Source organism: Setaria italica, chromosome IX, assembly GCF_000263155.2.
Source record: "Setaria italica strain Yugu1 chromosome IX, Setaria_italica_v2.0, whole genome shotgun sequence".
NCBI lineage: Eukaryota > Viridiplantae > Streptophyta > Magnoliopsida > Poales > Poaceae > Setaria > Setaria italica.
Genome location: NC_028458.1, coordinates 11,353,651 through 11,367,996, shown reverse-complemented (window position 1 = coordinate 11,367,996; position 14,346 = coordinate 11,353,651). Strand labels below are relative to the sequence as shown.

Here is a 14,346-nt window from a genome sequence, read left to right as displayed (position 1 = left end):
GGAGGGACAGACGTTGATGGGCCAATGATTTTTGCCTTTTCCCTTTTCTTTGGGATGATGATGGGACAATGATTTGCACATACATAAGGTCAACAATTGGGTGATATAAAATCCTTCCACTAACGTCCAATGACGGAAATAATATGATCAAGATGTGCCGCGCTTTGTCAGAAAAAACAGCTCGAAATGGAGTTTCTAAAGAACAAATAATTGCAACTGCCAAGAGATGTTGCAAGGATATGTTTCCTGAAGGATAGTACAAGTGAGCCTTCACTATGTTGCACGATCTTGCACTGCATTTCATGCCTACAATAGCCAACTGAACATAAATTATTTTATTTTATTTTCGTACAATCTGTTTGACTGTATACAGAAATTTGCTACCAGAGCAAATTAAAAAAATAAATAAAAAGAAAATACAGAGAGAAAGCAAAGAACGATATGACAGTCTCCACATATGGTTTATCAGATCCATTGCCCTTTCTTGTCTCGACAAGTTTCAGAGCCTCTCCCAGTGTCTTTTGCCATATCCTTGTGGGCATACAAGCCGTTTCTTCAGTAACTGCAGGCTGTTTACCCAAAAACAACTGAAGAACAGGTTTTCGACCTTCATTTTTGTCGAAAGGTTGGATTCCCCAGAATGGCTTATTGGTCAGACTTGGTAACATGTTAGTAATAAACGTTTGTCTTAAGTCTAAAAACCCGAATGGTATTGTAAGTAGAATTTGCGGAACTTTCTGCAACTCCAGATTGTTAATAGTGGTCTATCGGTGCTGAGAGAGGTTCAGATCGATTCCGATGTTCATCCCATTGTATGCAATCGGAGCATACATCCACATTTCATCAGAGCTCAGGAGCTGCAAATAGTAATTCATAAAAACCAACAACAATTAAGTAATGCATTAACATGGAGCATTCATAAATTGAACTGAACTGAACTGAGCTGAGCTGCAAAACTCCTCACCTTGATTTGAAGCTGCAGGAACTTCACATACTGCACTGCCTCTTCAAGCATAGTGCTGATATCTACCTGCAATACAACACAAATCTAGCCATTTGAGTTATCCGCCTTCTTTGCTTTTGCAGTTAGGACGAATTACATATACTTGTTTGAGTTATCTGCCTTCTTTGCTTTTACAGTTAGTATGAATTACGTATACTTTTTCTCCCCAGAAGTTTACCTTGGTTCCGTTTGGTACAAGGTTCTGCAATATCCTCAGCCTCTCGTTGATCCTCTCTCTTCTTTTCTGCACACAACCAACAACAGCATAAGTAATGGTAGATTTAGTTCAAATTTGTCATCCTTTAACAGCGAGTCAGAAGATCAGCAATAGTACCCTAGCATAGAGGCTTTGGGACTCAGTTGCTGACCGGCGGTCAGTTTGAGCCTTGCTATTTGGATTAACAACAACAGAAGGTCTTGGAAAAGCTTTCGAGTCATTTTCAAATGTGCAACAACTTAAACTTTGCCCATTCGCGGCAGCGACGCTACCATCCTGGCCTTCCCGTTGCATGGTCTTCTTCACCCTCTTCGAGTCAGACCTCCTTGCGCATTTCCGACTCTGCATTTTGTACATATCAGCCGATCAGCATCCACATTGCATTTTTTAGTCATTTCAACAGAAGTATATGCATTTTTATTGTAAGTTAATTACAAAATGAAAAACCACTCACTCTTGTTGGGCCATCCAGTTTGCCTTGTTCCAGATGTTTTCTCTTGTCAGAATTACCAACGTAATCAAGAAGATTCATGCTAGAATCCTCAAGATCCTCACAGCTTGAATCACCGCTCCCGTAAGGAGGGTTAAGAATGGTATCCATAAACTGAGCTGCACCTTGCTCCTGGAGCATATGCAGGTGCATTGGTGCAGTGCAGGAGTTGAGATCCAGGGCCTCATTTGAGTCACTCAAACAGTAGCCCCCATATTCAGATGGCACAACGAAAGTAAGACTACCAGAACTATTGCTATTAGTGGAGCTAAATGTACTAGAACTAGCATTGGAATGGGAATAGAACGCATTGGAAGCTTGAATAAGCCACGGCAACCCTTGGTCACCTTCCACACAATTGGAGGGAAAGGTACCAAGCAGCTGTTCCATTATCGCTGACTCCTCTTCATGCGATGGCAATGGCATGTCGACCGAGCTCCAGCCTGCCTCTGCAATCACTCCTCCAGACTCCATTGTTATCAGTAAGGGATGTGAAAGATACTAGAAGTGATGTGAGGCATATGCTGTTGGACGAGCTTGGTGAAGAAAAAATGCAGGCTGTGACAGGGGTATTTATACTGAAGACAAGGTTGAAGAAACCGACAAGATTGCAGAAGTTTCAATCGTAATCAGCATTAAAGAAATGGATCCCCACGGCTGGGAATGAACTGTGGTGATAGCAGCCGCTCCAGGTGTTGTTTGGAAGATGTGTACATTATGAGGTTAGAAAATATCAACTGCTAGCTGGTAGGATAGATAGTGACTTATCCAAGATCACAATTTGTTAGTCAAGCCATTCGGAGGTCGGAGTGGCCGGTGCTGAAGGCTGGTTTCAATGATTGCAGAGATATCTCCCTCAGCATTCATGCATTATGGAAAAATAAAAACGAGTATTCCCTCAGCATTCATGCATTATGGAAAGACAAAACGAGTCTGATGTTCAAAACCAGTACAGCATGCGTTTATTCTTACAATAATGCAGTATGGGGTGCTACGAGATTGTATGGAATGTTATTGGAAAGAAACAATCCAATAAAATAAACTGGGAGACAGATACAGGCTTGCACGAACATGGTGGATGGAATCTCAAGTCTTAATGTCTTTGAGAGCTCAAAAAGGATTGGCAAGTGCCTCCGCAAATCATGATCTATATCTTCACCAATGTGCAGCTTTTTATCTATACCCACAGTTCCAATCGTTTCACTGTGTTCTAAAGGTTTTGCCACCATATGTACTTCCTGTACTGTGATATTGCCCTTTAGGGCTGTGGCATACAAAATAACTAAACATCAATACCAATAACTTCCACCCACATGCCCTCTGCAGCTCTCTGCTCTTACTGTTTGTTAAATTTTATAACTTATATCTGCATCAAATTTATAGCCCTTTGGCACACAAGAACTGCACCAATCAATAGATTGTTTTTCTGATCTATTTGCATAGAAGAACACCTCACGTGGTAAAAACATTGCAATAGAAGATTTAGACATGCTACAGAGTTATAACTCACTTATACAACAACTGGCTATTTGTAAAGTGGTAACAATTCAGACAGGCAGTATTGCCAGAGACTTGCAGTAGAATTATTTTTCATATTATGACACATCTTCAAATCCGCAGAGCATGAGCAAATTAAACTGAATCTGCACAGTGTACATATTGCAATGACCTGACAAACCTGTCGTTGGGATAGCTGCACATGACTCTAGGCTTAGCACTTAGCAGTTCTTTTTTTTTTTTAAATGTGTTGTAGCTCTGTAGTGTCCTTTGCCCCCCCCCCCCCCCCCCCCAGAAAGTTATTTATTCTTATTGCCTCTGTTCCAAGCAGAGGATCAAGGGGGGAATAAAGTATATAGATTAAATGCTGGCAAGGGAAAATGATTTCAAGGAAACAATGTGGCTTGTTTAAAGCCCCTCACTGTTCCAGGCTTCCAGCTGTATGAAAGATTATAGCACCTTCAAATGTCAGAATATAGCAATCTTGTCCACCGAAGCAAAGAAACAAAGGACACAGATGATACTCGAAAGGGAAAATGAACACTTCGTGTATCTTTCAGCTTCCAGAAGGGCAAGTTTTTGCATCATGGAGAAGCCAAATTGCATCAGATTAATCTCCAAGAGGCCCTTAAAATACACTTGAAGGGGACAAAATCTTAGCTAATCATGTATGGAGAAATGGCCTTGCAGCTGTCCTATTAAGCCATTAAGAGTAGGACCAGTTATTTCTATAGATGACAAAGGTTTCTAATCTAAATCTACTCAAGTTTGCCAGTTCAAATCAGTTATGGTTTTCTGGAAGCAAAAAAAAATAGTTTCTCATTTCTATTATTTTCCATTTTGGAAAATAGTCTTCATTTACAATTTTGAGAAGAGACATAAGTACATATTCATCAGTCACCTTGTTCAGTGTATGCTACATTTTGCATGTCACGGTATTTTTGTTCATTCATCAACAGTACTGAAGGAGGGTGCTTAGGAGCATATCAAATTCACTGTGGTTACAAGAGACACAAATTTAAGTATTTAACAGGAACATGTAACCATATTATATTTTTGAACAGAGAGTTATGGCCATGTACAGGACAATGTTTGCTGTTTTGTTTTCCATCTTCCCCCTTGCTGTGAACTTGTGCCTTCAACATAAAGCAGGGATTGGACCCTTTTTCTAGAGATAAAACTTGTGTCTTTTTCCTTAATAATATGCTGAAGTCTAAAACATCAAACAAAAATAAGAGAGGGAGTCCCTTGTGGTCCCTTATGCGATAGCATTTTGAAAATGCTGTCACTTTCAGCGAAAGCAAAAGGTAATAGTATGTTCCTATTACTTTTTTATTGATTTGCTTCAACACAAACTTTCAATGTAATAGCAGACTCAATTCTCAAACTGTTTAATGAATATGTTCGACATTAGAATAAATCAACTGTTTGTGTTACCAGCTTTCTAGTTAATCAGGATGAGTTTCAGGCAGCAGCATCCAAGGCTTTTAACACATGGAGAGATTAACTACAAACAATTTAATAACTATACAAACAAAATACAATGCTATGTGGATAAATAGCTCTTCACACATGAATGCCGCACTAAAGGAAGTTTGCCATATGGTTGTTCAACACTATGTGTATGGCTGATATCTGCACGGCAACACTGCTATAGAAAAGTTAACTAGCGCAGAAATCTACTTACAATCAATGAAAATTAATAGCAAGGTTTTCTCATGGTCTAGAAGGATTCTGCTAGGCTTTCCTGTTGCAGGTTAAATTCATCTACTTAGATCCCTTGGATAGTCTAAACATTATTAATAATAAATTAAAAACAGCCGCGTAGTTTTTCTTTCCCTGAACTGAGGAAAACAACAACCTGAAGTTGATAACATACCCTTGATAAATTTTCCTACTGTCTGTTTCTATTAGATGATAAGAATACATGCTCTGCATAACAGATCTGTAGTAGATGCATTGCATCTGGAGTTTGGCACTTCAATCCATCAGAACCACACCTCCGCAAACATTCCTATGGAGCAATAAAGAACTCTCAAGGTTAAGAGCAGAAAAGTAGCAAGATGGATGGACACAAAAAGAATTGGATTTACAAACTATTACGAAGATGGACGATAAAACCGTAGCCAAAAAGCTGCTAACTGAACTCTTGGAGTTTGACTGTAACTTAAATTGATAGTCTTTCACTTTGAAGTTTCTTTCAGAAGTATTCTACCATTTTTATGAATTTAAGGAGAACATTGGAGGTATGTACACACTTTAAATTCGGTTACGGTCAACTTACAGAACTATGTTTTTTGTTCTCACAAAAATTATGCTACCACCAACTAATAAGATTTCAGAAGTCAAAGTTTTTTTGGGGAACTTCACCATCCCAGTTCAGCACTATCTAAAAATACCCCGAAGTAAGATGAGTAGAAACAGCACTATCATAGTTAAAGCAAATCATATGCATCAGCTAACGCAAGAAGTCAAACAAAACAAAACAAGCCTTTGAAAACTACCTACTGAACAAAAAGTAAGACTATAAACAACTTAAGGTCAAAGTCTGAAAAGAGATACATTATTGCACAAACATATATAAGTCAAACCTTTTTTCAAGTCAAACAGCATAACAGCATCTTTGATCAGAATGATCAGAAGAAAGCACAAATAACTGATTTAAATTGAAAAAAGTGCTGGCTGCATTATTCAACTATATTCAATACTAACTTCTTTAAAAACAAAGAATTTACGAAGAGCCAGTTGTAAGAACACCACCTCAGGGGCTCAGAGCCACATATGATCTTCGCATCAGAATACAAAAATTATTTTATTACAAGGCTGCAAATCTACTTGTGCTTAAAATGTCAGATTGTTTACAATTGCCTTTTTTGTATCAAGGGATGACTATCAGGCCTACCCTAAAGTGATAGTTGCCAAAAGGGCCATGCTTCAACTCTACATTTAGCCCAGATCACCCACCAAAAAAACCTAACCAGTGCAGCTTTGTTCAAACATTTAAGACATGGGACCAAATTTTACTTACACAAAAGCCATGGTATTATGATAGTCTACAAATGAAAATTACGCTATAACCAGTCACATGCATTACTGGAACCTATTATATATCCAAAGTTGAATTTCAAACAAAAATCATGGCACCTATGATAATCTAGAAGAGAAATTAAAATGACCAGTGATAGCAATGCTATGGGCCTGTGCAGCCCACACAAGATAGAACTTGACAAACTTCCAGCTAAGGGGTACTTCAATCTTCACAAAGTATAGCTGTAGTGAGCTAACATTTGTTGAACATGATACAGAAGACACCCTAACTATATCCATTGATGCTGAGGGCGTCTAATGTCTCAGAATTGAGTTTACACGGTATTGATTCCTTGATGGGTATAACAAACAAGTCAACAATGCAGTACAAGGCTTATGATTTTATTGGAACCGAAACACTCACCTAATACTATCATTGCACTGCTAAGTTGTCACTATTCTCTGGAAAATAAAATGACACAAAGCAAGCTACACTTCCGAGCAAATTTAACTTGATTGCACTCTAATGGGGGGCTCCTTGCCTCCAGATAGTTCTCTGATGGAATGGAAGTCGTACTCCCATGTACTGTCATCATGGATGAAGTATTGACATGAAAGATCAGGGAAACAGGGGCTGGTATTGCAGCCCCATGTTCTCAGGCAGTCCCATCATCAGATTAAGGTTCTGCACAGCCTGACCAGATGCTCCCTTCACAAGATTATCTATCTGCAGAGTTGAAGCAGAGCACGTAAGGACTATGCATCATTTAAGTATCTGATGTTATTTTGCTTAATGCTTCTGCATGATAAGATTCACTAAAGGCACTTACGACAGAGATGATGATGGCCCTTCCAGGAATTCTATCCTCAAAGACATTCATGATGCAGTAGTTTGATCCTGCAACATGGCTCGTGCGAGGAGCGCTGCTACCATGTAACAGTTTGACAAATTCTTCACTCTGGAAAGATAAAATGATGAATGAATTCTGATGCTAACAAGAGTATATTTCTTACACAGTGCAAAATCATACAATAGATTGATTGCTTCAGTGGAAATTATAGTCCTTAAGTTATCATAGTTTAGCCTACATGATCAGGTAAACAGACCTCATAAGTAGACTTGAGGTGTTCATACAAATCATTGGCAGTCACTCCAGAAGCCAATTCAACATACATAGTAGATTGCATCCCACGTTTCTGTTAAACACCAGTAGATACAATGACTGAATTTTACAAAAGTATGTAGAATATGGAGTTAGCAAATAAAAGGACGCACATAATTGTGCTTACCATACACATCAGATGTGGAGTAAAACTGATTGTAACTTTTGATTCAGCAGCATCTGTTAGTCCTTGCTCAATCTCAGGAACTGTCATTATTTGTATCTCAATGTCAGTGAGGTAAGATATTACCACTAATAGGACAGATATAATCAAAACACTATGTTGCCAGTTGAGTATGAGAATTACCATGCCGATGGCTTGTTATTCCATAAGCATGGATACCTTCGGCAATTTCAGTGTAAAGATTTGCTTCCTTAGCCCCACGTCCTAAAAGGATGCATGTATTAGATACCAAATCATTTATTGTTCAAGAAAAAAATGGAAAATGAATGAGATATCTCAAATAAATACATACCTGCACCACTGACCCCAGATTTTGCATCGATGATAATGTTGGTCAACTTGATCAATTTTGCCTGAAAAGCAAACAAAATATGCTGAGGAAATAGCTACATATTAAGTACTAATAAATTGTCAACAAATTTTGACACACACACACACACACAGTTTCAGAAATATAAGATTATGTTTGTAAGTTGTAACCAATCCGATTCTATCGTATACTCTGGAGAAGTTCGTCTAAATTGCAAATATGATCAGAGATAAGTGTAGGATGCTAGAAGGTTATATTGAACCTCACCTTTACCAGAGGAACAAGTGGAAGTTGAATGGATGTGGGATAACACCCTGGATTTGCTACTAACCGTGCATTTCTTACATCATCTCGATGAAGTTCGGTCAAACCATACACAGACTCTTCCTGAAAGAAGAACCCAAGAAAAACATAAAAAAATAAATTCAAAGGAATATAACAAAGTGACAAACAAAACCATCAAAATACACTATGGAAGCGAAACCCAATTCTAAAAACAGTACTATACAAGAAATAGATCGCAAATATATCATTCAGAATAATCGATGACAACTCAAGTGCCACAATCGGAATGTTAGAACCAAGAAATAGCCAAATAGCAAAGGCAGTGCTAGTTACTGGCCAAGACTGAAGAGAAAAGTAGTTAAGAACCTGCAGTTCTGGTGCCCTATGCGAATGGCCATACCATTCAGCATACTCATTGATATCGCGCAGTCGGAAGTCCTGAAAGCAGAAGTTTTTCAATAACAGCCCAGATCATGCTTAGACAAATCAAGAGTGAGGACAGATCATACCGCGGAGAGATCAACAATCTTCAAGTGCTGGGGTAAGCCTTTGATAATTTCCTGATAAAAAATATAATTAGGTAGGGAATTACAAAGTTTATTTTTAAAAAACTCTAGTGCTCCAAACACATGCAACAAAGACTATAAAAGTATTGCGTTAATAGAGTTCAGTTATAGCCACAAAGAGTTTAATGTGAAAACATAATAGCTATAAACAAACCTGGGTTGTACCATGTGGCAAGCAACAAAAAACAGCATCAACACCTGAAAAGTCAGCATCTTTTATTGCAACCAGTCTTGGCAGGTCCTGCAAATCAAAAGAGTTTTGACAAACATAAGTTATGATGATATCAACTCTATTACGAAGAAACATAGTTCCGCCCAGAGGTTTAGTTGATTCTTACGTACTAGGCTAAGATCACAAATGGAGGAAGAAGTCTTTCTCACCTGCGATATCAAGTGAGGAAATACAGATCCAAACTGTTCACCAGCTTTTCTATCTGCAGTCATCACTTTTATATGAAACTGAGGGTGGTTCGCCAGAATTCGAACAATCTGTTAGCGAAAGTGTAACAATCACATTAGCAACAAAAAAGAGCAAGGAGAAAAAGTTTCATAAAAAATGAGATCAGAGTGATGGAACAACCTCAGCTCCAGTATAACCGCTGGCCCCTAGCACTGCAATCTGCACCCCATCCCCTGATTTAGCTGCAGCTGCCTTAGGGGAGAACAGCTTCCTTGGTGAAGAAGTAGCGGATCCCCTCACACGGAGCGACAGGGGTCCAACCTGCAGCAAAGTAATTTTTCATAAACATTTCAAGAACAGCTGGCCAATCTTACTCGGGAAGAAAACAATAGGCAAAACTCACCTGCTGAGCTTTCTTGAGCATGACACCAGCGAATGGCTTCGAATTAGATCCAAGGATTCCATTCTGCACATCAAAGAAATATTTCAGTGCTGCAGAGTGTGAAGTCCATGGAGGCATGTAATGTAGCTTGGTGAAACTTGGAGCAATGTCAAAGTCAGAGCAAAGAAGCACTGTCTAAGACTCTAAGTCAGAACATACTACCATTGAGGGCGTTAACATGCCATTTTCAAGGTGCTAAATAGTGTTAGCGGCTACAATTGCACCTGCAATAGAGGTTGCGGGGAATAAACACTACTGCTACAATGTAGCATTCCATAAGTAGCAAATTGGAACTTATCAGCCACTATAACTTAGTCCTGGCAGCAGTTCATTACTAGCACATTATCTCATTAAAGTATTTTTTTATTTTACACTTTTGCTACAATGATATTTTACACAATGATACAGGATTTTTTTTGCAAATTTTTGAAAATACTGCTATTGTTACTTAGCCTGCACTGGTGCCAATGCGATATCCGCTATTTACTAGCTTGATCATAAATGCTAGTGGAGTAACTGACATAGTGCCCTATTACATTTTAATCTGTCCAGTACAGAACAAGCAGGTGGTTCCTAAATGATCCTATAACTGGCAACACAGACATCAATCAGTAGCTGCTAAGGGCGTCTCCAATGGTATAAGTCAGCTAATAGCTCATAGTTGATGTGGTCCTATGTACAAAGCAGCTTTGAAGATCGTGTTGTGAGAGAGTGTTGCATCGAAAAGTGAGCGAGACTAGTTCTTCACTCCATGCTAGTCTCGTACTTATTGCACTGTTCAACTAGTAAAAAATTGATTGAGCTAGCTCTAAGCTAGATCATTGGAGACGCCCTAACAGTGAAATAGCCTCCCAATCCAGCAGCCGAAGATTATAACCAATACTGGGTATCCTAATCGGCGCGCGCATTGGATAAATCAAGGGAGCAGCTATTCAATCCGCCAACGGCGCTAACTTGCCGGCGCAACGGCCGGAGGTTCCCCTGGCCTCCCAACCAACCAACCCACCCAAAACTACGCCGCCGGTATCGGCAGTCCTACCCAATGGAAGGAGGGGGGCAAGAAGAGTCGCCGCTGACCTGGGGAGCCAACCCTGCGCGCGCCGGAGCCGCCGCGCCTCCGAGCGCCGTCGTGGAGGAGGCCATGCCCTTCCCTTGTCCCGGTGCGGTGCGGCTGCGAGGAGAGCGTGCGCCACCGAATGCCGCTGGGTCACGCGATTGCGCCCGTATAAATAACCCAGATGGCCAGCAGGGTGAGGAGGGGCGCGCCGCTGCTGCGCTCGTGGATGGCGGCGCGGCGGCGGCTACGGGCGGGGGTTGGTGGTAGTGTAGTGCCGCTTGCGAGTTGGGGGAGCTCTGACCTGCTCACCCGGGCGGGCCGCCTCTCTCTGCCTCGTGGATTACGTGTGGGTCCGTTGTCCCCGCTCGCGGCGCGGTGGGTTTTGGTGGCGAAGGCGAGCGGGCTGCCGGCTGTGGGGTTGGTGTGTGTGACAACAGCAGTCAGCAGGCGAGGGAGGAGGAGGGTCAAACACTCAAACTAACTGGCGATGGGCCAGGCCCATTCAGCTTGGTTGTATTTGCAGATGTTCAGTTTTTCAGCTGGCTTATAAGCTGAAGTGAATAGACTCCTGGCTGCTCCAACCGAGCTGGGTTAGGTTACAGCCCAATACGAAGGCCCATTTGGCCCAATAATACTACACTGTAGACTTTAATCCCGTAATTGGACACGCCCTTTAACCATTTACACCTTCCCCTTTGTAGGAAGGCAAAAATGGACTGTTTTCAGATTCTATGGGAAAGATTGGACTCCGCCCGATGATCGGAAATGTACTTCTTTAAGTAAAATGACTCGGCAAAACAGAAGCTAAGTACATAAGAGTGGTACTACCTCTACTAGCATGGCATCACTACCGACTCCGTGCAGACCATAGCCCCCTACTCCAGGACTCGAGCACAACGCGGCAAGCAGGTCCAATCATGTCTTACCATATGATCATTTTGCACCACTAGCACCTCCTCTGGTCCTTTCCTCGGTATAGCCAACATATCTTGGGGGATTCTCCATGCTCTTGCTGCTGGATGTTATGTTGGGCTCAATGGGCGTGGTTTACTTTCTTATAATTATGGCCCTGTTTAGCACGGCTCCATTCCTAAACTCCAGCAACTCCATCAAAAAATTCAGCCAAACACCCCAACTCCAAAACTCCATGGAGTTGCCAACTCCATGGAGCTGTAGTACAAATGGAGGTGGAGTTTTGGAGCACCTCTTTTGCTGCTCCAGAAACCTCTCTTTTGAACCTCCTCGTGGAGTTGGTGGGTAATTACCCACCAATACCACTAGTTACACAAAAAAACGTTTCATTCTATTCTCTCTTCTATTCTCTCGAGCCCCACTCGCCGCCGCCCTCGTGGCCGGCCGGCCTCGCCGCCCCCGTCGCCCGTCGCCACCCACCACCCGCTGCCCGTCGCCGCCCGCCGCTTGTCGTCGCCCGTCGCCGCGTCCGCCGCCCGTCGCCGCCCGCCGCCTGTCGTCGCCCGTCGCCGCGCCCACCGCCCGTCGCCGCACCCGCCGCCCGTCGCCGCCCGCCGCCTCCCGTCGCCGCACCCGTCGCCCGTCGCCGCCCGCCGCCTGTCGTCGCCCGTCGCCGCCCGCCGCTCGTCCTCGCCGTCGCCGTCCAGCGCCGCCCCCGTCGCCGCCCACCCCGCCGCCCGCCGTCGAGCCCGCCACCCACCCCGCCGCCCGCCGTCGAGCCCGCCGCCCGTCGCCGCCCAGCCCGCCACCCACCCCGCCGCCGGCGAGGGTCTCCCGTGTGCAGCACAGTGCAGTGGAAAAAGGGGAAGAAGAAGATAGGATAGAGAGGATGACAAGTGGGGCCTTAATTAGGGGGCAACAATGGCAATCCACACTGAAATCGATCTTTTTTTGGAGTTGAGAGCACCCATCTAGCCAAACACCCATTTTTGTTCTGGAGTTTTGGAGCGGAGCTAGCTCCATGTGGAGTTCAGGAGTGGAGCAGCTCCACCCGGAGTTGGAGCCATGCCAAACAGGACCTATAGTACCATTTTTCTAGCATTCATGTTGAGCCTTCCCCCCTAAGCCCTCAACAAGAATACGAGATTGCTCAAGCAAAGGGGCGTGACACTATGTCAGGGTGGCTAGAATAGTTTTGTGCTGACAGGTATCGCACCCGCCATCAATTTTGAGCTAGCACAAATACCGCATGTGTTGGCGGGCGACGTTAGTTACCCGTCAGCACAGATGCTTTCTGTGCTGGCGGGTGGTTACATCACCCGCCAGCACAAAAACATAGGTGCTTATGTCGCCCACTAGGAATATGTATTTTCCCGTTCAATATATTATTTCCCGTGAGTTATTTATAATTTTTATTTCCCACTAGTTTTTAGCCATCAAATTGAAATATATCTCCAACCACATAACAACAAACTTGAATAATAAATACTTCACATTATTCAAAGCTGCATCGTACATAGTATATAATTCACATTATTAAAAATCCAACATTTGGAATAGAGCTATTCTTTGCCACGCTAATATTAAAACTACTACGCCCATCTATGAAGATTTGTGCACTCATCTGCCATCAACACACCACCTTTATCAAAGAATGCTCCATCCTCATGACAAATCTCGCATAGGATGAACCTCACTATGTCCGTATAAATGTTGTCAATTTGTTTGTATTCGATCTTGCTATAGTTACTGTCGATGGTAGGCATTTGCAGGTATACAGTAAATGAAGATTAGGATGTATTACCATTAGGAAGTTAGCACATGGCAATGTATAAGAGACTTACGTCTTCAGGGTTCATCCGGTACCTTCCATTATTTCTAATGAACTTGCACACATAATATCCACATAGCACAGAGCCAGAAGATTGCTTGTGGCACTGCAATCAAATAGAAAAATGATGAGTTGTTATTAATGATAAGTCTACGTTATATGAAAAAAAACCAAATTTTTATGTTCTTACGAATCTATGATATATTATTTTCATAGCTTTCATCTTTTCGATTATGGTCCCCGCCTTTTAGTATGTAAAGTTTGTACGCACTTTGAGGATATAAAGATAAGAGTTAGTAATACAACTTAGGTGCATAGAATATCAACATGCATTTAAGTACTGCTAAGGAATGTCTTATAATACCTATGAAATCCTTGTACCTATCTCTACGATAGTTGGCTGAGTCGAGGACCACTGCTTCTCCTAACTTGGGTAAAATAATGATGCAAATACAGTGGTCTCTGCATTATATTCAAATAATTTATATTATAGATGATATTAAATAGCACCTAGTATATATATAGTAATTAAAACTAGCTTACTTAAAATTGTAAGGAGTCATGATATAGTCCATGTCAGCCTTTTTCTTCATTACTTTTGCAATGTGTACGAACACTTTGTGCATTTCATCTCTGTGAGCTTTTATTTTTATAGCATTTTTCTCCACTTGTGTCTCTGCTGCATCTATTTGTGCTTTGATCGTTTCCGTCAATTTGAACATGTGCTCTGGCTCGCTTATTCATGCTGGGTCAAGGTACGCTACCTTGAACCTGTCGTTCGTCAATTCTTCCTCCCTCCATTGCATCCTGCAGAATAGGTCGCTCAAGTACTTGACATATAAAATATATACTTATGTATTTAAAACTCGTGTATATGGTACATGTGGACTTACAAGCACCATACGGAAATGAGATTCACGTTGAGGTTTCGTCAATGGTAAAGTTTGTGCAAATCCTCAAAA

The 14,346-nt window shown here is 41.9% G+C and overlaps 2 protein-coding genes across 3 annotated transcripts; both read right to left on the bottom strand.

Moving 5' to 3' along the window:
- Window positions 1–320: 320 nt before the first annotated feature.
- LOC101756093 (transcription factor bHLH139) lies at window positions 321–2,246 on the bottom strand. Its single transcript, XM_004986319.2, has 5 exons — window positions 1,675–2,246; window positions 1,338–1,562; window positions 1,182–1,247; window positions 965–1,030; window positions 321–857 (listed from the first exon to the last, which is right to left on the bottom strand). The coding sequence occupies exons 1-5, from the start codon at window positions 2,182–2,184 to the stop codon at window positions 765–767; spliced, it is 960 nt and encodes a 319-aa protein (XP_004986376.1). The 5' UTR covers window positions 2,185–2,246; the 3' UTR covers window positions 321–764.
- Window positions 2,247–6,430: 4,184 nt separating this feature from the next.
- Window positions 6,431–11,002, bottom strand: LOC101753911 (probable N-acetyl-gamma-glutamyl-phosphate reductase, chloroplastic). 2 transcript variants are annotated; one of them, XM_022823531.1, is made up of 14 exons: window positions 10,662–11,002; window positions 9,546–9,608; window positions 9,323–9,463; window positions 9,085–9,231; window positions 8,897–8,983; window positions 8,686–8,736; window positions 8,543–8,614; window positions 8,159–8,278; window positions 7,874–7,934; window positions 7,705–7,785; window positions 7,525–7,604; window positions 7,342–7,431; window positions 7,065–7,193; window positions 6,431–6,961 (listed from the first exon to the last, which is right to left on the bottom strand). In XM_022823531.1, the coding sequence occupies exons 1-14, from the start codon at window positions 10,725–10,727 to the stop codon at window positions 6,854–6,856; spliced, it is 1,296 nt and encodes a 431-aa protein (XP_022679266.1). In that variant the 5' UTR covers window positions 10,728–11,002; the 3' UTR covers window positions 6,431–6,853. The 2 variants fall into 2 exon arrangements, with proteins under 2 accessions (XP_022679266.1, XP_004982425.1); XM_004982368.3 differs by having other exon boundaries at window positions 9,124–9,231; window positions 10,662–11,000.
- Between the last annotated feature and the right edge of the window lie 3,344 nt (window positions 11,003–14,346).

Coding starts and splice junctions, on each gene's coding strand:
- LOC101753911 (XM_022823531.1), bottom strand. CDS start 10,727: ATGGCCTCCTCCACGACGGCGCTCGGAGGCGCGGCGGCTCCGGCGCGC. Junction 7,935..8,158: donor CACTTGTTCCTCTGGTAAAG/GTGAGGTTCAAT, acceptor TTTGCTTTTCAG/GCAAAATTGATCAAGTTGAC. Junction 7,605..7,704: donor AATAACAAGCCATCGGCATG/GTAATTCTCATA, acceptor AAATAATGACAG/TTCCTGAGATTGAGCAAGGA.
- LOC101756093 (XM_004986319.2), bottom strand. CDS start 2,184: ATGGAGTCTGGAGGAGTGATTGCAGAGGCAGGCTGGAGCTCGGTCGAC. Junction 1,563..1,674: donor AACTGGATGGCCCAACAAGA/GTGAGTGGTTTT, acceptor TACAAAATGCAG/AGTCGGAAATGCGCAAGGAG. Junction 1,248..1,337: donor CCCAAAGCCTCTATGCTAGG/GTACTATTGCTG, acceptor GGTTGTGTGCAG/AAAAGAAGAGAGAGGATCAA.